Genomic DNA, 23,263 nt, shown 5'->3' with positions numbered 1-23,263 from the left:
AATCTGCAGCTAGAAGTCTCTATCAGATAATAAATGTACACGAGCTAGTTCACTTCACAGTAATATAAGCTATGTACCACTAAAACAAACAGTGAAATAAGGCAAACAGAAATTGTTTTTTTTTAAATAGACTGTCTTTATTGAGGAATTTTTTGACTTAAAGGGCCATCAAAAAGCAATAGATTTACTAAATGAATGAACATAGTTTTACATGTCCTTCTTTGTTTAGATGGCACTTCTATAGCAGGTCTCTCTGAAGTACCTGTGGTATAAGGGCAATATTTATGCACTGGAGACACATTTAAAAAGATGTACAGAGAAAAAATGCATACATACTAAACTGAACTATTGGGGTTTTGGAGTGGGGGTATATATTTGCATACGTCCTCTTTTGTTGTAAATGCATTGATTTAACAATTCATTTGTATTTGAAGATCGCAAAAAGCAAGCTATCAAAAGCTGTATAATGTTGAACAGTCTGATTGCAAAATGTTTAAGTTGTAGCTAGTGTTGGATAAGTGAGTTGATCTGGATGGAGTAAAAGTAAAACCTGCTTCTTCAAATGAAATAACATGGGCAACACAGGAACAAGAATCTTGTATATTATTTCTATGTTTCTCAATTATGCAAATCGTGATGAGACGGAAGTTTTTATTCGGTCAGTAAAATAAGTGTCCGTGCAGATGTTACACTTGATCTCTGAAGGAGTGCATCAGACTAATTATCATATCCATTTAGAGAAAAGATTAGCAAAATTGAGTACGTTTTTGCAAGAATGACACCTACTCTGTGATATGGCCCAAACTGTCATTTGCATAGAAATCATACACAATTTGGTGCCTTGCAATGCAAGTGTCACTGCAAGGACTGCTCCATGTATTTACAGTACAGTAACTGTTTTCAGATGTTGAACAGTGCGCATGCAGCTCATCCAAAGGACATGTTCAACACGAACCAGAATCCATTGTTCAAATCTTGTGCAAAATGCGTAAGCATAAGAAAACAAATATTGTGCTAATTAATTTTGAGACTTACAATAGCTGTATCAAAGCACACATTTTTGGAAGCACTGGTCTGGAATCTCTTAAAGGGAGAAGGTAAGACTATAAACATCTGGATAAAACTAGGATACACGTGGTTACTAAATAAATGAATGAGAAAATACACAATGTTCAAAAACAAATCAAGGTTTTGTTAACCCCTACGGTGCCCTGGACGAGGTGATCTCGGCAAAGAGATCTTAGGCAAGGGTCGCTCCCCTACGGGGCAAATTATATTTAGGCCATTTCTGCCCACCTTGGGGGCAGATTGGCCTATTTTTATGAGGCCAATCTGCCCCCAAGGGGGACAGAAACCACTAGACACCAGGGAGGTTTTTTTTTTTACGTGAATTTCACGCAAGGGGAGTGACCCCTTAGGTAAGGGTGGCTCCCCTGGGGGAAAAATTATTTTAGGCTATTTCTGCCCCCCTGGGGGGGCAGATCAGCCTATTTTGATTAGGCTGATCTGCCCCCAAGGGGGGCAGAAACCACTAGGCACCGGTGATTTTTTGTTGTTTGTTTTACAGATGGGGAGCGACCCCTTGGACAAGGGTTGCTCCCCTGGAGGGGAAAATTGTATTTAGGCCATTTCTGCTCCCTTTGGGGGCAGATCGGCAGACTTTTGCTACGCCAATCTGCCCCCAAGGGGGGCAGAAACCACTAGGCACCGGGGATTTTTTTTTTGCACCAATGTCACGCGGGGGGGGGGGGCGACCCCATAGGCAAGGGTCTACCCACACAAGTGAGGTATTTTTATCGGGAGACTTGGGGGGGGTGCTGGGTGGAAGGAAATTTGTGGCTCCTCTCAGATTCCAGAACTTTCTGTCACCGAAATGTGAGGAAAACGTGTTTTTTAGCCAAAGGTTGAGGTTTGCAAAGGATTCTGGGTAACAGAACCTGGTCAGAGCACCACAAGTCACCCCATCTTGGATTCCCCTAGGTCTCTAGTTTTAAAAAATGCACAGGTTTGGTAGGTTTCCCTAGGTGTCGGCTGAGCTAGAGGCCAAAATCTACAGGTAGGCACTTTGCAAAAAACACCTCTGTTTTCTTTAAAAAAATGTGATGTGTCCACGTTGTGTTTTGGGGCATTTCCTGTCGCGGGCGCTAGGCCTACCCACACAAGTGAGGTATCATATTGATCAGGAGACTTGGGGGAACACAGAATAGCAAAACAAGTGTTATTGCCTCTTGTCTTTCCTTACATTTTTTCCTTCCAAATATAAGAGAGTGTGTAAAAAAGACGTCTATTTGAGAAATGCCCTGTAATTCACATGCTAGTATGGTCACCCTGGAATTCAGAGAGGTGCAAATAACCACTGCTCCTCAACACCTTATCTTGTGCCCATTTTGGAAATGCAAAGGTTTTCTTGATACCTATTTTTCACTCTTTATATTTCAGCAAATGAATTGCTGTATACCCGGTATAGAATGAAAACGCACTGCAGGGCGCAGCTCATTTATTGGCTCGGGGTACCTAGGGCTCTTGATGAACCTACAAGCCCTATATATCCCCACAACCAGAAGAGTCCAGCAGACGTAACAGTATATTGCTTTTAAACATCTGACATTGCAGGAAAACGTTAGAGTAAAATGTAGAGAAAAATTGCTGTTTTTTTCACCTCAATTTCAATATTTTTCTTTTTCACTTGTTATTTTCTGTAGGAAACCCTAGTAGGATCTACACAAATGACCCCTTGCTGAATTCAGAATTTTGTCTACATTTCAGAAATGTTTAGGTTTCTGGGATCCAGCATTGGTTTCACGCCCATTTATGTCACTGACTGGAAGGAGGCTGAAAGCACAAAAAACAAATCATAAAAATGGGGTATGTCCCAGTAAAATGCCAAATTTGTGTTGAAAAATTGGGTTTTCTGATTCAAGTCCGTCTGTTCCTGAAAGCTGGGAAGCTGGTGATTGTAGCACTGCAAACCGTTTGTTGATGCCATTTTCAGGGAAAAAAACACAAGCCTTCTTCTGCAGCCACTTTTTCCCATTTAAAAAAAAAAAAAACGAAATCTTCACTGTATTTTGGCTAATTTCTTGGCCTCCTTCAGGGGAACCCACAAAGTCTGGGTACCTCTAGAATCCCTAGGATGTTGGAAAAAAAGGACGCAAATTTGGCTTGGCTAGCTTATGTGGACAAAAAATTATGAGGGCCTAAGCGCAAACTGCCCCAAATAGCCAAAAAAAGGACTGGCACAGGAGGGGGAAAGGGCCTGGCAGCGAAGGGGTTAAGACGCCTGCACAACATCCTTGTATTCAGAAGCAATGTAGTGTATAGTCTGCATACTGAAACTACATTCACCTTAAGATATAAACTAAGCTGTAAATCAGTATAATGTGTTCCTGCCACTTGCACTCCAGCCTGCAAAATATTCTACAATGTCATCTTGGTTGCTGAGGTAATAATGTATAGTTTTAATAAGGCGGCTTGAAAGAGTATATTATCTTATCTTTTTAATATCTAAACCAGTGTTTTCTACCTAATCGCTTCCTCTGTTACAGGATATTTTTATTAACCAACCCCCCCCGAAATATATGTATGTCTGGCCACAAAGTGTCTTTGATGGACTTGGCCTCTCCTATCCAATCAGTATACTGTCCTTTTGCATACTAAGCTACATTTCTTTCTTCCTCGTTATAATCTCTCTTGGGTCTTACTCTTCTCATCCTCCTGTTGAATAATTTTTCCAATCTCCTGCCTCTGCTTGAAAAGTTTGTTTTACATATCCATTCATTAGAATTGCAAATGTTTATGTAATTCCCTTCAATTATTCCTGTTCGCAATCATTGCCATATGCCCCTTTGTAATAGTTCCCCACTGTTATTAGGCGACATACATTTTGGTAATTTGCCTGCGGATTTTTACTTACCCCTTCCTCGTGTACCTGTACTGTCATAATTGACACTTTCCTTCTGACTTCCGCCATTTCGATTGAGCCACATATTCCATCACTTCCTTTGCTAAAGGATTTGAAATGCAGGCTTCTGCTTTTATTGAAATACTATTTTGCTAAAAATAGTAGGTTCTACCATCCATCTTCATACTAACTTAGCAAGAGATCAGCCGCAAATATCAAAAGGGCACCGTTACAAAAAGTTAAACATTCTGTGTCTGTATCTTATATAAACTTTGAATCGGGAGTTTAATGTGCACTGAAAAAGACTGCATCTCGGAAAGGAAATACCATGGATGACGACAGTTTCATTCCCTCATTTTTGTCTTTCTCACTGTAGATGGACTCCCAACCATGCAATCATCTGTAAATTGCTGGGATAGACCCCAATTAACAGCTATCAATAAGTTACAAAAGCCTCACCTTGATCTGAGCACAGTGTATGAACTGCTAGTTTTGTAAATCGGCATCAACCTTCACTTGCATAATAGTGTCTATTATTTAAGTGCTTGCACAAATCTAATGTGTTGTGTGTATTATTTCAGGAGGGACAGATATGGTCAAGTAGCTACTTTGAACGTTTGGTACCACAAAACGCACCTTTTCTTATCCATATGCCCCATTTGCCCAAACGTGTATCATGCTAAAATAATCACATGGGCCTTATTAGCAAAGTTATAGCTGCACAAATGGCAGGATTTGTTAAAGTGAATTGGGAGATGGAATTCACAAAGCATCAATTTGTAAACTGATTTTCTCATATTTAATACTACACCGGTCTGTGTCAAGGGCAGAAAGTGACTATCCCATGGAAGGTTTGTGGCTGTTCAAAACCATGTTCCCTTTCCCATCCTGAATGAGGATGGAGATGTACTCTTGTCCACAAAGGTATTAACCTGAATCTACCACGAGAACTGGGACAAACACCCGCCAAACTGGTTGGGTGTGAGAGAAGAGGTTTCACCATGTGGAAAAATCAAATGTCAGCATGTGCAAGTGTACATTCGTGGAGTATTTACACATTCATAAATTCAACTCATGTACATTATGCACTTATATGCACGGGTAAACGCTTATTGAAAATGCAGTTCCTGGAACGCTACGACAACCACAACTTCAAAGGAGGACTTCTGGATTGTTTTCAAAAACATGTAGAAAAATGTGCTACAAACAATCGGAAAATGTAGATTTACAAAGTTTTGGAAAAAACAAATGGGCTATAATTTCCCCAACGAACTCAATGCTTTCTCATCATAAAACTCAAGTCCCAGGAAATCCATCAATCTTCTGGGTAACAGGATTCCATACCCTGCTGCCACACCTACTTTTGTCTACCATTACCTCTGAATTAAATGAGTAGGCACAAGCCAATATTTGCTACATATTTTGTCTCCAGAGATATTTTCCCAAACCCCCCAGGATTAAAGGAATTGTTACAAATTAGGATGAAAAAGAATAAACTGCAACATTACTGAAACAGAACCACGTAGATGAAACCGGGAAGCAATCTTCAGAGTGTTTTCTTCTTGGCTAGCAACCTTACTATCCCAGCCAAGAGGCAGAACAGCAGCTACAGCACAATACAAAAATAAAGCATTGTTGACAGGGTTATGTAACACCGAGCACAATGACATCTTCATGGGGAGCTTGCAGATCTTTGCTGAGAAGTTGCTCAAGCAGAGATCCGCCAGAGTGAAAGAGCAAAAGCAAAGATGTAGGAGCGAGCACATGTTGAGAAGTATTATTAATGGTATTAAAGCTATCGCAGGACACCTGTCAATCACAGCTGTTGCACGGCGCAGTACATCTCAAAGTCTACAGCGGGGCGTCACTTGCCAAGAAAACTAATGGAACTGCATACAGTTGCTTCAGAGTCTACGGATTCAGTGCTTTCTTGCTCTGTCCACAAGGCATCATTAATAAGTAGATGCCCACCAGGCAACCTAAGCTATAGGTGGATTTAAATGTTCCATGGTCTGTACATGGCGCTCAGCTCGAAGGGTTATTCTTCAAGCTACTTAAACGCTGGGCATCCAAGCCAGCTAACTGTGAGTTTCTATCATTTCTGTGGCCCTAAAACATTGTGCAACCCGTGTCTAATTTGTTATTAGCCAGGGCTGGTGCACACGGTTACTTACATGGTGACGAAACGTGCTCAGATATTTCAGCTAACCTTTGCATAGATGCATGGAACTTACCAAAGAAGCATATCTCAGATTATCCTAAACAAGGAATCAATTGTAACAACAGTACCAATAGGTTTAGATTAACAGCCACATCATCAAATGGTGGCCAAGAACAGTGATATTGCTTTCCTCGAGCTTAAATTAAACTTGGTAAAAAACGTTAAAGTTTGTTCTCTTGGTCCAGTGCAACGGCCCATTCTAACCTAGACTGACAGGCTCTTCAACCATCTGCGGAATGGGAGTCACTTGTCTACCAAATGTTGATCTGAAACCTTTAAGTCAATGTACAGTAATATCCTCCACATGCTCCTTTCTGTTCCTTCACTGGCTTTGCCAAAAAGACTCCGCTGGTTTGTGAATCTGTCTCCCATAATCCTGGAGTCTGCATGATTTTCTCGGCCACCTCTTCAAATGCACACTGCACCCCATCGCTGCTTTTGGCACTGGTCTCTAAAAGATATCAAACATTACACACATGAATATACAAGGACAAAATGAAACAAAAAAAATATTATAGTCCATGTAAAGGAAAAGATAATAGTAATATAGTATAGTCTATGTAAATAAAGAAAGAAGACTTCATTAATTAATTTGTGGTTTGCTTCTGTTGAAGGAATAGGTGGCAGTAAGTGTTTGCAGCCTCTCCCTTCCTCCTGGTCTCCACATTGTTCTTCGCGGTGACTTCCTCGAGCCCATTACATGTCCCCTTAATTTGTGACATATTTTCATACTTTATGAGACTTCAAACTTATGGGTAAATGTGCGGACAATTTATGGTCAGGGACATACTGAAAGTTCATCCAGCTAACAAGGGCCTCTGTGGCTTCATCTGCTCAGACAAACATCCATTTGTGTTGCTCCTATAATCCAGAACTGCACACAGGTAGCACTTGAATGAGTTAACAAAACAGTCTAATTACGTAATGCACAGCTAGGTGCTGAATATTAGCAACATAAAGGCTCAGTAGAAAGTATAAATAACACCTGTTAGAAATGGGGTCTTTGGTTGACAGTCAGGTTACCCCCTGTTCAAGCAAGGACCCTCACTCTAGTCAGGGTAAAAGAGAATCTCCCTCAGCTAACCCCTGCTTACCCCCTTGGTAGCTTGGCAGAGCAGTAGGCTTAACCTCAGAGTGCTAGGTGTAAAGTATTTGTACCAACACACACAGTAACTTAATGAAAACACTACAAAATGACAACACCAGTTTAGAAAAATAGGAAATATTTATCTAAACAAAACAAGACCAAAACGACAAAAATCTGACATACACATGTCAAGTTATTAATTTTTAAAGATAAAACTCAAAAATAGTGCTTAGAAACACAAAATGCTTCGATGAGGTGTTAACACGGCGTCGTGATGGAGTCGTTCCCAACAAGCCGACACCAGCGGCACCGGACACGATGTCGCGTAGACCCCCAAGTACAGTACCTTTGGTGAAGAGTGAAGTCGATGCGTGAAGTCGGGGATTGCGGCGTCTGTGCAAAACGTTGAATATGCGCACTTCGAGTGGCGTCGGTCACAACGTGGTGCGGAGACTTCCACGGAGTCGCAGACTTTAGTGGGGCTGCAGCGGCGTCGGGCCTGTGAAGTCGTCACGTTCCAGAGAAGATCACAGAGTCGGTTGCAGGCGGTGCCACAGGTTGCAGCAGCGGCGTCGGTCCGAAGTCGATTTCCTTGGATTTCCACCAGCTTTCCTTTCAAGGGCCCAGGGACTGGATAGGGCACCACTTGTCAGAGCAGGAGTCTCTTCAGAGACTCCAGGTGCTGCCCTGAGACTTGAAACAACAGGAGGCAAGCTCTAAATCAAGCCCTTGGAGATTTCTTCACAAGATGGAAGGCACACAAAGTCCAGTCTTTACCCTCTTAGTCTGGCAGAAGCAGCAACTGCAGGATAGCTCCACAAAGCACAATCATAGGCAGGGCAGCTCTTCTCCTCAGCTCTTCTCCAGGCAGAGGTTCCTCTTGATGTCCAGAAGTGATCTAAAGTCTGTGGTTTTGGGTGCCCTTCTTATACCCAATTTCTCCTTTGAAGTAGGCCTACCTCAAAGTAAAGCCTCTTTTGAATGTGAAATCCTGCCTTGCCCAGGCCAGGTCCCAGACACTCACCAGGGGGTCGGAGACTGCATTGTGTGAGGACAGGCGCAGCCCTTTCAGGTGTAAGTGACCACTCCTCCCCTCCCTCCTAACACAGATGGCTCATCAGGAAATGCAGACTACACCCCAGCTCCTTTTGTGTCACTGTCTAGTGTGAGGTGCAACCAGCCCAACTGTCAAACTGACCCAGACAGGGAATCCACAAACAGGCAGAGACACAGAAATGGTATAAGCAAGAAAGTGTTTGCTTCTAAAAGTGGCATTTTCAAACACACAATCTTAAAATCAACTTTACTAAAAGATGTATTTTTAAATTGTGAGCTCAGAGACCCCAAACTCCACATGTCCATCCGATCCCAAAGGGAATCTACACTTTAATCACATTTAAAGGTAGCCCCCATGTAAACCTATGAGAGGGACAGGCCTTGCAACAGTGAAAAAACGAATTTATCAATATTTCACTGTCAGGACATATAAAACACATTACTATATGTCCTACCTTAACCATACACTTCACCCTGCCCTTGGGGCTACCTATGGCCTACCTTAGGGGTGTCTGATATGTAAGAAAAGGGAAGGTTAGGCCTGGCAAGTGGATGCACTTGCCAAGTCGAATTTACAGTTAAAAGTGCGCACACACAGACACTGCAGTGGCAGGACTGAGACATGATTACAGAGCTACTTATGTGGGTGGCACAACCAGTGCTGCAGGCCCACTAGTAGCATTTGATTTACAGGCTCTGGCACCTCTAGTGCACTTTACTAGGGACTTACTAGTAAATCAAATATGCCAATCATGGATAAACTAATTACATACAATTTTACACAGAGAGCATATGCACTTTAGCACTGGTTAGCAGTGGTAAAGTGCTCAGAGTTCAAAAGCCAACAGCAACAGGTCAGAAAAAAATAGGAGGCAAAAAGATTGGGGATGACCCTGCATAAGAAAAAAGGTCCAACAACACCCTTCTCACAACGGCAATTAGCACAATTGAGTTGTTAACCACTAACCAGAAAATGACAAGCAAATTCATCTTTTAAATTAACTTTTAGAGTATTTAATGGTTTTGTTCCACTCTACAGTTAACACACGAAAATAATGGGATAGTTTTCCTATAGGGTTTTTAAACTTTTATGTGTACAGCATGATGTGATTGAGACCTTGCTTGCAGCCGTCAGGACACATGGTTGATTCAAAGAGCGCATTCATGCGCCTTATGCCTAAGGCTGTGATGCATTAACAAGTATTTACCACACAAAGGTCATCGTAGCTTGAAAACACTATTGATGTACAAAAGACTGTTTTAAGGACAACAACTTGGTGATTGATTAAGCGAAGGTAGTTTCATCAACTAGGGCTGACTGACGAATACGATTTGCCACACAGTTAGGTCAATTTGCAGAAGAACGATTTCCCTCTTGGCCAGGGGCAAAAGACACACACCTACATTAAAAAGTTGCCACCCACCATGAGGGTTATTAGAGCATAGAGCTGTCCAAGCTCTCGCCATGTTCAAGAGCACTGAATGTAACATATAATTAGGAGGCTTTGAGAGACATTTTAATAAAAAAAATAAAAATAAAAAAAAGAGGATGAAAAATCAATATGCAGTTTTTTGTTTGTCTATCTTCTTTAGAATAATTCTCGTTAGATTCTGCTCTGACAAGTTTTCAATTCATTGCTGCAATCCACTATCTTTGTGGAATCGGTCGTCCTCGGTTTGGGGTTCTCATAACAAAAAGGGGACCCAAAATTAATTTAGGAATAAAGAGCATCCCCTCACAGATCTGACTTTATTTAGCCACACAAGGGAGATTAATGGGACCTTAGAAGCTAACCCATTGAAAACTGAGAGTGAAATATATTCTGGCTATGCCTGATCTCAGCCCACTAAATCAGACCAATAAGAAAACAGCTGCTCCAGGTTGCAATGTACAAGTAGAAGCTCGGTTTTCACAACAAACTGTAATTCTGGTTGATACTAACCCTCGAAAACTAGGCTAGAGTGATGCTTTATTTGTGTAAAGGGACAGACTAAGCATACACTCCCAAATTATGTTGCTACAAATATTCAAAGACAGGCATGCCTTTTAAGCTAAATCTTCCAAAAAAGAGTGAAAGATAGGTTGAACAACCGAACACAGATAGAAGGGTTAGATACCTTGAGCAGACTAGGAAATCTGTAGTAGGGTCCTCTGATGGCTACGAATGAGAAGGGGTTCTTTAAAACAGTAAGGACAAATCCTACTTTAATAAACCCTGCGATTAAAGACTAATCAACTGTTAGCTTTTAATTATGAAATTTGTCCTGTGGCTATTTTGTCCTGGAAGAAGTGGCAGGAAAGTGATCTATGCGTTTGCATGCCAGAGGCAAGCCCGTCTGCGCCCGTCCGTGCCTGGCCCGCGCCCAGCGCCACGACCACTGGTCCCCAGCTCTCCCAAGCCCCGCTGATCCGCTACGACTCCACCACCCTCCATGCCCTCAACCCAGGGCGCTCCAACACCTGCTTCCAAGCTCACCCCAAACGCACCCATGGACCCTTCGCCTGCAACTCCTGCAAACGCATCTTCCACCACACAACTACCACGACCACCAGCCCACGCGCCATCAACCACCTCAAGTGCATCCTGGTCAACGCTCGTTCTGTCCACAAGCACGCCGTTGAACTCTGGGACCTCCTGGACTCCACAGCACCGGACGTCGCCTTCATCACAGAGACCTGGATGAACGCCTCCTCGGCCCCTGACATCGCCACTGCCATCCCCGAAGGCTACAAGATCTCCAGAAAAGACCGCACCAACCAAGTAGGAGGAGGTATCGCCATCGTCTTCAAAGACTCCATCAGCGTCACCACCTTCACCGAAGACACCCCTCTTGCCGCTGAACACCTGCATTTTCAGATTCGCACCGACCCCAGGACCACCCTCAGAGGATCCCTCGTCTACTGTCCCCCCGGACCGCGCGCCCCTTTCAGCGACGCCATCGCCGACTTCATCTCCCCGCACGCCCTCGCCTCGCCGGACTACATCCTCCTAGGCGACCTCAACTTCCATCTGGAACAAAACAACGACCCCAACACCACCGCCCTGCTCGACAACCTCGCCAACCTCGGCCTCAAGCAACTGGTGAACACCGCCACCCACATCGCCGGACACACGCTTGACCCTATCTTCTCCGCCAGCAAACACGTCTTCTTCAGCCACACCTCCGCTCTACACTGGACCGACCACAGCTGTGTCCACTTCACTTTCCGACGCGAGACCCGCCACCTCTGCACTCAACCCATCCCTCGTCGACAGTGGAACAAAATCCCCGAAGAGCAACTCTTCTCCGCACTCGCCGCCAACCAACCCACCCTCACCACCGACCCCAACGACGCAGCCCTCAGCCTCACGAACTGGATCTCCAACTGCGCAGACAACCTCGCTCCCCTCAAACGCACGCATCGACAGACCAACACCAAAAAACCTCTCTGGTTCTCTGACACCCTCAAAGAATCGAAGAAAACTTGTCGCACCCTCGAGAAGGCCTGGCGCAAGGACCACAGCGCCGACAACATGACCGCCCTCAAGAACGCTACCCGCGAACACCACCACCTGATCCGCGCTGCCAAAAGGAACTTTTTTACCGACAGACTGGACAAAAACAGCCACAACAGCAAAGAACTTTTTAGCATCGTCAAGGAGTTCTCCAACCCCAACGCCGTCACGCCCTCGCAAGATTTGTGCAACTCCCTCGCCACCTTCTTCCATCGCAAGATCAATGACCTCCACGACAGCTTCGGGCACCAGTCCCTACCAAGCATCACCGAACCCACACCTCTGACCATCACCCTCAACAACTGAACCCACATCAACACTGAAGAAACCAAAACCACCATGAACTCCATTCACTCCGGCACCCCATCGGACCCCTGCCCGCACTTCATCTTCAATAAAGCCGACGACATCATCGCCCCGCACCTCCAGGCCGTCATCAACTCTTCATTTTCCTCTGCTCCCTTCCCCGAATGCTGGAAACACGCCAAAGTCAACGCCCTACTAAAGAAACCTACGGCTGACCCGAGCGACCTGAAAAACTTCCGCCCCATCTCGCTCCTCCCCTTCCCCGCCAAGGTAATAGAGAAGACCGTCAACAAACAGCTGACCACCTTCCTGGAAGACAACAACCTGCTCGACCCTTCACAAACCGGATTCCGAACCAACCACAGCACTGAAACCGCCCTCATCTCAGTCACAGACGACATCAGAACCCTGATGGACAACGGTGAAACAGTCGCCCTCATCCTCCTCGACCTCTCAGCAGCCTTCGACACCGTCTGTCACCGCACCCTAATCACCCGCCTCTGCTCCACTGGGATCCAAGGCCAGGCCCTGGAGTGGATCGCCTCCTTCCTCTCAAACCGATCCCAAAGAGTTTACCTCCCACCGTTTCGCTCAGACCCCACCGAGATCATCTGCGGCGTACCTCAAGGCTCATCGCTCAGCCCGACACTCTTCAATGTCTACATGAGCCCCCCTCGCCAACATCGTACGCAAGCACGACACATCATCATCACCGCCTACGCCGACGACACCCAACTTATACTCTCCCTCACCAAGGACCCCGCCAGCGCCAAGACCAACCTACTAGAGGGCATGAAGGACGTCGCAGATTGGATGAGACTCAGCCGCCTAAAACTGAACTCTGACAAAACGGAAGTCCTCATCCTCGGCAACACCCCGTCCGCTTGGGACGACTCCTGGTGGCCCACGGCCCTCGGCACCGCACCGACCCCCGCAGACCACGCCCGCAACCTCGGCTTCATCTTGGACCCTCTTCTCACCATGACCAAGCAAGTCAACGCCGTGTCCTCCGCCTGCTTCCTCACCCTCCGCATGCTCCGCAAGATCTTCCGCTGGATCCCCGCCGACACTAGGAAAACCGTGACCCACGCCCTCGTCACAAGCCGCCTGGACTACGGCAACACCCTCTATGCTGGGACTACTGCCAAGCTCCAAAAACGCCTGCAACGTATTCAAAACGCCTCGGCCCGCCTCATCCTCGACGTACCCCGCAACAGCCACATGTCCGCACACCTGAGACACCTGCATTGGCTCCCAGTCAGCAAAAGGATCACCTTCCGACTCCTCATCCACGCACACAAAGCCCTCCACAACAAGGGACCGGAATACCTCAACCGTCGCCTCAGCTTCTACGCCCCCACCCGTCTCCTCCGTTCCTCTGGCCTCGCGCTCGCTGACGTCCCTCGCATCCGCCGCTCCACGGCAGGTGGGAGGTCCTTCTCCTTCCTGGCAGCCAAGACCTGGAACTCCCTCCCCACCAGCCTCAGGACCACCCAGGACCACTCCGCATTCCGGAGACTCCTAAAAACCTGGCTTTTCGAGCAGCAGTAACCTCCCCTTTCCCCTAGCGCCTTGAGACCCGCACGGGTGAGTAGCGCGCTTTATAAATGCTAATGATTTGATTTGTAAGTGTAACATTACTCCAGTGAAAGAAAGATTTTAAACGAGGATAAAGCATAGTTAATAACTCTGATGGCAAATTGCCGAATAAAGTTTTGAATGAATAATTGAATGAATAACTCTGAGTTTAAGAAAAAAAAAAAAATTTGTCGCAAAATCTGAAGAGATAGACCAAGACCCAGACGAGGTCGGTAATTTTCACTAGTGCAAGCAGTGCTTGCCCCCGAGTCAGCTACTTTGTATTCGAGAAGCTGGTCATTTTCGGACCCCACGGTTAAGGGAACCTGACACGCTGACAATCTCAAGTAGTTTTGTGGCGAGAACGTTCGGTATCGGGAGGCACGCACTAACGCGTTTTGGAATTTGAGTGCACATTTCTTTTCATTTGCCTATGTCTTGAAATCCTCTGAGTGAACATGCAATTAGTACTTTCTTTTAACGCATAAAACAGTTCTCTTTTTAGATGCATTTTAACACATGCATTGGCTGTAAAGCGTTCCCAAAGACTTGGATTAAATGCATTAAACTCCTCAAACGTGCCCGCCCCACTGGTGTGATACCGGGCATTGAATTTCCAGCCCCCAGATAATGTATTTTTATGGGAAATGTTTGGTCCGACTGCTTTTTTTTTTTTTTCTCCTGCGCATTTATGCGGCGACTGCTGTTGTCCTCGGGCAGAATAATGTGATATTGCGGATCTTAAATTCTCCCATGTCTATGAATTACTTGGAGAAATAACCCTAAGAGGTAGAACAAAAACATGTGAACGCTGCGGACGGGAACTCTGCCCGCGCTCCGCGGTGATTTGCAGCTCCTCAGCTGCAGGGAAGCTGTTATTTTCACAGTAACTCAGTGGTAGAAGGTGCCGACGGAGTAATTGTGTTTTGATATGAAATGTACTTTTTAAAAATAAACGAATGCAGCACAGCAGTGACCCGGAGATAGCATTAGAAATATTTAAACAGTAAAACGCCACCTGCTAGCGTCCTGCCCCTACAGCTTTTCCTCAGTCAGGAATGGTAAGTAAGGAATTCGGCTCTGGTCCGGAGATCTGCGAAATTCAGGGGTATTTAACACCTATGGTAAACACAGTTACCCCAGCCTGGGGTGTTTACATTGTAGGCTAGATAGCATCTATTCATTCAGTGGTTTGCAAATGGGGAATTACATTATGCCTTACAGAAATGTTATTAAAGCCAGGAAAATCATCAAAATTGGTAATTTTTTACATTGTACAAAAGGCTTGTAAGGTCCTAAAATTTAGCATTCTGTGACTTTGTGTCATTTTTGACTGGGAGACGATCACGCAGAAGGTACCTTCTGTAGTGCTCTTTGTATGGATACATTTTCTAGCCCCATGTTCCTTACGTTTAGAATATCCCCAAGCACCAGACTGGATCTTGAAACTTTTACACGGCAGTACCTTTGTATGCAAGTAGATGGCATCGTGTGGCTCTGTGTTGACATTCTTCCACTCTAAAGAGAACCAACGGAGCCACATAATAGTGCCACCCCTGCATATGGATGTCAGTTTCTTTCTTGACATTGCTCATGCCCTCAGACGCAGAGCTGAAAAACCAATCAGATCTCTGGCTTAGGACTTTTTTTAGATGGGCATAGAGACCATTTCACAGAATGAGGAGTTGGAAGGGAAGTGAGAACTAGGCAGTTAGATAGTACATCCACCGTAAGGAGTGTTACCAAAGGTAATTAACTTATTCTTCTGACGTACACCTCTAACCACAGAATCCTTATCATTAGAAAATATACCAATGCAGTACCTCTCAGGTGGAGGGTCTGTGGGATAGGGTGTGACCAAAACATTCTGTAGAACAGAACAGGCAACATGCCCTTTCTATCACGGTTGGTTGTCAAGGCAGTAGTGCTTCGGGAACAGGTGTTTGGGCGCCCACATTGTGGCCTGACAAACAGGTACTACCTGTGCCAATGCAGTGTTAGATGCCCTGGCTTATTGCGCCCTCAGTCCTTCTGGAAGCTGCTTTTTAGGCAATGCATAGCAGAACTTGATATAGAGAACCCTCTACCGTGGTAAAATCCTTTCCTGCAATGCCAATTTAAAAGCTTAAAACTATTTTGGGGTCTAACTGATGAAGTTTCTCTTCTTCTTTCAAGGGGAGAGGCAGGGCAAAGAATGTTGGGAGGATGATGGCTTTGTTAAAAGAAGGGATGGCTTTTGAGAAAAAGACCGTCACGGTCCTCAACACCTTTTTGTACAGGAAAAAGGTGGTGCAGGGCTGCTGCACAAAGAGCCTGAAGCTAACTCGCGTGATGAACTGAAGTACTCACGACAAGGTCAAAGTCTTCAGAGTCAGCTGTGCATCAACTTAGAGGGAGTACATATGAGGAAAGTCCGAATCAAACTGAGATCCCACTATAGCATCACAAAGCTTTTAGGGGGAAAACCGTGTTAACCCTTTTAGGAAACATCACCACAACAGGTGATTTAAACAAGGACAACTGATCTGACAAGCACAAAAAGTTATAAAAGGGCAACAAATAACCTTTAATTTTGGTCACAGGAAGACCTTGCTGGGCCAAAGACAAAACAATGTCATCCAACAATTTGGCTTGTAATGGGTCTGTGTTGTGGACACCACATGAAGGCTACTATTTTCTTCCAGTGCCTGGCATAAATTGACTTTGTAGAGGGGTGCCGTGCAGCAAGGATGCCGTACACAACTTCACGCAGAAAATAGAATGTAGTCAACTGCTGCTGCCCAATCTCCATATGTGAAGGTGTAGAGCTGTGCAGTACCGAGTGCAGAACCCTGCCCTGCTTCTGCAACAGTAGATCCTTCCATATCAGAAGCCTGATTGGGGAACAGATGCTCATGCATAGGAGTTCGAAGTACCACGCTGGTCTGGCCCAAACCGGAACTACTAGGATGGCCGAAGCCCGGTTGTTCTGGCTCCACTTCAAAACTTGTGGCAGGAGAGGTAGTGGTGGGAAGGCATGCAGGAGCGACATGCTCCACTCAAGGTAAAATGCATCTCCGAGAGAGAGCCTTCCTGGGAATTCCAATGAGCAAGAATATTGACACTGTGCCTTCTTGGCAAAGGCAAAAAGATCATGCAAGGGTTCTCAAAACTGCTGGACGATAACCTGCGCAACCTTTAGATGCAACTGTCATTCATGATTGTTAGAAATGGGGTCTTTGGTTGACAGTCAGGTTACCCCCTGTTCAAGCAAGGACCCTCACTCTAGTCAGGGTAAAAGAGAATCACCCTCAGCAAACCCCTGCTTACCCCCTTGGTAGCTTGGCAGAGCAGTAGGCTTAACTTCAGAGTGCTAGGTGTTAAGTATTTGTACCAACACACACAGTAACTTAATGAATACACTACAAAATGACAACACCAGTTTGGAAAAATAGGAAATATTTATCTGAACAAAACCAGACCAAAACGACAAAAATACACAATACACAAGTCAAGTTATCAATTAAAAATCAAAAAGAGTCTTTAAGTAGTTTTAAACATACACCAGTGCTGCTAGCGTGAAAATGTACCTGGTGTGTGTCAAAAATAACCCCACACGGGCGGGTGTGCATAAAAAATAACTCTGCACAGCGGTACGTGAGTCAGAAATCCAGCCGCACGATGATCCGAAATCCCCACAGCGCAGGTTGTGATCTCCCAGCCTCTGTCAGCGAAGCTGTGCGTTGTTTCTCCTGTTCCGTGCGTCGATTCTTCAGTCGCGTTTCCTGCGAGCGTCATTTTCTCAGTTGCGGAGCCGGCAGTCTTTTCCCCACACGGCGCTCTGTGCGTGGATTTCCCTGTCTTTCGGCTGCCAGCTTCTCCTTTCAGGGTCCCAGGAACTGGATGGGCACCACAGGGCAGAGTAGGAGTCTCTCCAGAGACTCCAGGTGCTAGCAGAGAGAAGTCTTTGCTGTCCCTGAGACTTCAAACAACAGGAGGCAAGCTCTAGATCAAGCCCTTGGAGATTTCTTCTCAAGATGGAAGGCACACAAAGTCCAGTCTTTGCCCTCTTACTCTGGCAGAAGCAGCAACTGCAGGATATCTCCACAAAGCACAGTCACAGGCAGGGCAGCTCTTCTTCCTCAGTAAATACAATGTGCCGCCGGCTCCGCAGCTGAGAAAACAACACTTGCAGGAAACGCGACCGAAGAATCAACGCACAGAGCAGGAGAAACGACGCGCAGCTTCGCTCATGGACGCTGGGAGATCATAACCTGCGCTGCAAGGGATTTCGGATCATTGTGCGGCTGGATTTCTGACTTCTGTACCGCCGTGCGGAGTTATTTTTGACGCACACCCACCCATACGGGGTTATTTTTGACGCGCACCAGGTACATTTTCACGCTAGCAGCGCTAGTGTGTGTTTCAAACTACTTACTCTTTTTGCATTTTTATTGATAACTGGACTTGACTTGTGTATTGTGGATTTTTGTCGTTTTGGTCTTGTTTTGTTTAGATAAATATTTCCTATTTTTCTAAACTGGTGTTGTGTCATTTTGTAGTGTTTTCATTAAGTTACTGTGGGGGTGATTCTAACCCTGGCGGTCGGTGATAAAGCGGCGGCCAACTCGCCAACAGGCCGGCGGTCCAAAAAATGGAGTTCTGACCCTGGCGGGAACCGCCAACACAGCCCGCCACATTAACACTCCGACCGCCGCGGCGGTGCAGACAAACAGCGTGGCAGTCACCGCCAACAGGCAGGCGGCAGACAATGTACCGCTCACACTATCCCAACTCACCAATCCGCCACCTTTTCCGGGGCGGGAGCACCGCCGATAAAAACACGGCGGAAACAGACTACGAACGGGAAAACGCGCACCAAAACACACTCCACGAGGAAGGAGGACAGCATGGAACCCGAATTAAACATCCTACCTGCTCTCGTCTACCTTCTCATCTACCACGAGTACGAACTCTGGCGCAGACGACAACGGTGAGTACTGCAGCTACGACACACAGGAGGGGGGAGGAGGGAAGCTTACGGCACACACATATGCGACCCCCCCCCCCAAACTATGTACACACTAATGCAGAGCAACAATGCACAGTGACACCACCCAAACCCCCCTTAAGAATGCAAAGACAGAAATAAATTGGGACGAAAAATTTATATAAAAAATAGACTCTGATATGGAGTGGTCAACTACGCAAAATATCCATAACAAAATGATACTATATACACTGCCATGGAGAACCGAGGCAATTAGTCCTGTACATGAAAGTGAAATGGAACAGTCCGTGGGCTACAGTGTAGCGACACAAGGGCAAAGCCCACACAGGAGACTTGAGTCCTTTGGAGAGAACACTGCAGGGGCATCTGATGAAAAAATTACAGGCACCTCAGGGGGAAGGGAAGGGGGAGGCACCACAGCCACATAAGTCCACGACGCCAGATCCACGAAGGGGCCACCATGCCCATTGATGTATCCTGGGGAGTGCAAAGCCACAGTCTCTCAAGTCTCTACAGTGGGTGGGTTGCCCACTTCACCATCCTGGGGAGTGCAAAGCCACAGTCTCTCAAGTCTCTACAGTGGGTGGGTTGCCCACTTCACCATCCTGGGGAGTGCAAAGCCACAGTCTCTCAAGTCTCTACAGTGGGTGGGTTGCCCACTTCACCATCCTGGGGAGTGCAAAGCCACAGTCCATCTGGTGGATGACAGTGTCCACTGCTGAAGGAGGAGGCATGGTGGGCACAGTGAACCATAAACAGTGCTTGACAGGAAGGGCCCAGCGGAGCGGTGCTTGACAGGAAGGGCCCATCGGAGCGGTGCTTGACAGGAAGGTCCCAGCGGAGCGGTGCTTGAGACGGCGGGGCCCAGCAGAGCGGTGCTTGAGACGGCGGGGCCCAGCGGAGCGGTGCTTGAGACGGCGGGGCCCAGCGGAGCGGTGCTTGAGACGGCGGGGCCCAGCGGAGCGGTGCTTGAGACGGCGGGGCCCAGCGGAGCGGTGCTTGAGACGGCGGGGCCCAGCGGAGCGGTGCTTGACAGGAAGGGCCCAGCGGAGCGGTGCTTGACAGGAAGGGCCCAGCGGAGCGGTGCTTGACAGGAAGGGCCCAGCGGAGCGGTGCTTGACAGGAAGGGCCCAGCGGAGCGGTGCTTGAGACGGCGGGGCCCAGCGGAGCGGTGCTTGAGACGGCGGGGCCCAGCGGAGCGGTGCTTGACAGGAAGGGCCCAGCGGAGCGGTGCTTGAGACGGCGGGGCCCAGCGGAGCGGTGCTTGAGACGGCGGGGCCCAGCGGAGCGGAGCTTGAGACGGCGGGGCCCAGCGGAGCGGTGCTTGAGACGGCGGGGCCCAGCGGAGCGGTGCTTGAGACGGCGGGGCCCAGCGGAGCGGTGCTTGAGACGGCGGGCCCAGCGGAGCGGTGATTGAGACGGCGGGGCCCTGTTCAGCGGTGCTCTTCTGCACGGCGGGCCCTGTTCAGCGGTGCTCTTCTGCACGGCGGGCCCTGTTCAGCGGTGCTCTTCTGCACGGCGGGCCCTGTTCAGCGGTGCTCTTCTCCACGGCGGGGCCCTGTTCAGCGGTGCTCTTCTCCACGGCGGGCCCTGTTCAGCGGTGCCTATCTTCACGGCGGGCCCTGTTCAGCGGTGCTCTTCTGCACGGCGGGGCCCTGTTCAGCGGTGCTCTTCTGCACGGCGGGGCCCTGTTCAGCGGTGCTCTTCTGCACGGCGGGGCCCTGTTCAGCGGTGCTCTTCTGCACGGCGGGGCCCTGTTCAGCGGTGCTCTTCTCCACGGCGGGCCCTGTTCAGCGGTGCCCATCCAGTAGGTCAAGGGAGCCAGACCTGGCCTTGACTCCCTGCTCAGTCGCCCTCCGACCGTGATGCTTCTGGACCCTTCGGGGACGGAGTCCTGGGCCCTTTGGTGTCCTCCTTTCCAGCTGGGATGTGGCATGTGGGGCCCACCTGCTCCGCGCTCCTGCTGCCTGACTTCTCCGCCCTGCTGCCCTTACGCTCCTTAGATGGGGCTCTCGGCCCCTTGCCTCCCCTAGATGATGTGGCTGGTGAAGTGGGCGAAGTTTGCTCCTTGGGGGCAGCCGTGTCAGTCCTCGCACGGCGGCCCTTGTGTTTCCTGGTCCTCTTGCCGGGGGGGGGGGGCTGGATGTGTCCTTGCTGCTGATTGAGGTGTCACTGCTGGCAAAGGGTGGACTCCAGAACCCATGCACAACAGTGACACCCGAAGCTGGGCTGGTGGTGGCTGTGGTGCTCTTGGGACTCTTTGCAGATGGAGGGGGTAGGTCATCGGAGGGAAAGAGGTTAAGATTAGCCAGGAAAACTTTTTTAGGGCCAAGGTAAAGGGTAGGAGAAGTGGTGAAGGGAGTGGAGGAAGAGGATGTGGTTGTAGGAGAGTCAGGTGTGCTGTCATTGGGTGAAGGTGCTGGTGCTGTAGGCTGTCGTGAGGTGGATGGCTGTTGGGTGGGTGGCTGCCTGCGTTTGTGTGTCTTGGAAGAGGGGGTGACAGACACAGTGGGAGAGGACACAGGGGACGTGTAAATGGCAGTGGGGGTGGTGACTGCACGCGTGCGGACTGTACAGGAGGGTGTGGTGGTGATGGAAGCACTGGCTGATGTTGGTGTGCATGCAGGTGTGAGTGTAGACGTCACAGGGAGGGAGGAGGGAGACGAGGAAGAGGGGGACACGGGGGTGGCAGTGACTGTTGGAATGTCTGCATCTGGGTGTTGCTTGGGTGAGTGTTTGTGGGATCTGTGGTGCTTGTGTCTGGATGAGCTGCCCTTGGGTGTTGAGGTGTGTGCAGGCTGGTCAGATGGTGTGGATGGGATAGGCTGAGGAACAGGAGACAGAGACAGGCTGGAGGCAGTCAGAAGAGGGAGGCTGGAAACAGGGACAATGGCTGCCGTCAGTGCTGAGGCCAGAGCGTTGAACGATCGTTGATGGGCAGCCTGACCCGAATGAATGCCCTCCAGGTAGGCATTGCTCCGATGCACCTCCCTTTCTACCCCCTGGATGGCATTCAAAAGGGTAGTCTGCCCAACAATGAGCGTCCTCACAAGGTCAATGAGCTCCGCACTGAGGGCAGCAGGGGTGACAGGGGCAGGGGCTGAGGTGCCTGGGGCGAAGGAGACGCCCGCCTTCCTGGGCGAGCTGGCACGGAGCGTAGGCTGTGGGGCTGCAGGGAGGGCGGGGCTGGTGCGCTGGGTGGCGGCTGTACCTGTAGAGGTGGGGGTCCCGGATGTTTCCGCCACCGCTAGGGAGCACCCATCCGAGGACGTGTCTGTGTCGCTGCTCTCACCACCGGTCCCCGTTGTGGTGCTCCCCTCGCCCTCCGGATCACTGGTGCCCTCGGTGTCTGTTCCTGGGCCCACCGGGGCCTTGTGACTTGCAGCTCCCTCGTGCTCCGATGCCAAATCTCCTCCGCCTGATGATGCTAATGCACACATGCACAAGAAGATGAAGAAGAAGGGGGGGGGGGAGAAAAAGAAGACCAGGTTGAGTGCATGCAATGTCAACACCGTTGGCGGAGAGGACAGACACAGGAGCCTCATGCACTAAGCCGCGCATTCGGGGTACACTACTCAGTACTTCTGACTAAGACAACAGGTCAAGAGAGGACAAACGCGCAGATGTGTGAGGCTGGACCATCAATAGCTGTACTTGTCACCCTACAGAGGTGGGGGCCGGGAGCACAGGGCCATGCCTAAGGGAGAGGACTACACTACAGAAAGCGCCCTGGCCTAATGTCACCCACAACCCTCCTCCCCCACCCAGACGCCTCCACTGCGCAGAAAGATAGCAGAATGTGCTGATACTCACCCCCTTGTATCTGCTGTGATGCTCTCAAGCGCCCATCCAAATCCGGGTAGGCCACCGCCAGGATCCGGGACATCAGGGGGGTCAGGGTACGACTGGCACCCCTCCTAGGTTGGGAGGCCATCCCCAGCAGTGACTCGGCGGTCTTCCTGGTTCCGCGGCGGATGTCCTCCCACCTCTTGCGGCAGTGAGTGCCCCGTCTGACGTGGACCCCCAGGGCCCGGACTTCCTTGGCGATGGCACGCCAAATCTCGACTTTCTGATGGGCGCTGACCTATGTGACATGTACAGGGTGGGAAGGAAACATTCATCAACTTACTGCATGTTAGATGTGATTGGGCCCCCCCTCCCCAACCTTGCCATATGGCACATGCTCTCATCTGTCGTGCGTTGCACTCCTCATTCGCCCCCCACCCCACCAACTTACATCCACCCCACTCCACACAGGCATCGCCCATTCAATGTGCACCCAGTGTACTTACCTGTTGGTCTGGAGGACCGTAGAGTAACGCATACTGGGGGAGGACCCCATCCACGAGCTTCTCCAACTCTTCAGACGTGAAGGCAGGGGCCCTTTCCCCAGTCGCAGCAGCCATTGTCACTTCCAGACCGAGGTCACAGCAGCACTTGCAGTATAGGTCCTCTCCTGTGGATGATCAGGTCTCGAGTGATTAGGCAGATAGAAAATGGCGGTCACGCCCGCGGCGTTGCGTACCGCTACCGCCGGCGCACATCGTCATTGGCTCCTGAAACCCATAGTATTCAATGTTATCCAATGCGGCTCCGTGTAGCGGTCTTCGACCGCCTACCGCCATGG

General features: G+C 48.7%; 1 protein-coding gene across 1 annotated transcript in view; it reads right to left on the bottom strand.

Moving 5' to 3' along the window:
• Positions 1 to 3,041: 3,041 nt before the first annotated feature.
• The window catches only part of LOC138299504 (ras-related protein Rab-18-B-like), a 306,733-nt gene continuing 286,511 nt past the window's right edge, over positions 3,042 to 23,263 (bottom strand). The window contains exon 7 of the mRNA XM_069237780.1: positions 3,042 to 6,573. Within this exon, the coding sequence (XP_069093881.1) occupies positions 6,398 to 6,573 (176 nt within the window). The 3' untranslated portion in view covers positions 3,042 to 6,397. The remainder of the gene's footprint in view (positions 6,574 to 23,263) is intronic.

This window comes from Pleurodeles waltl, chromosome 6 (genome assembly GCF_031143425.1).
Source record: "Pleurodeles waltl isolate 20211129_DDA chromosome 6, aPleWal1.hap1.20221129, whole genome shotgun sequence".
Lineage (NCBI taxonomy): Eukaryota > Metazoa > Chordata > Amphibia > Caudata > Salamandridae > Pleurodeles > Pleurodeles waltl.
The sequence above is the reverse complement of the archived record's forward strand: the minus strand, read 5'-3'. Positions and strand labels throughout refer to the sequence as shown.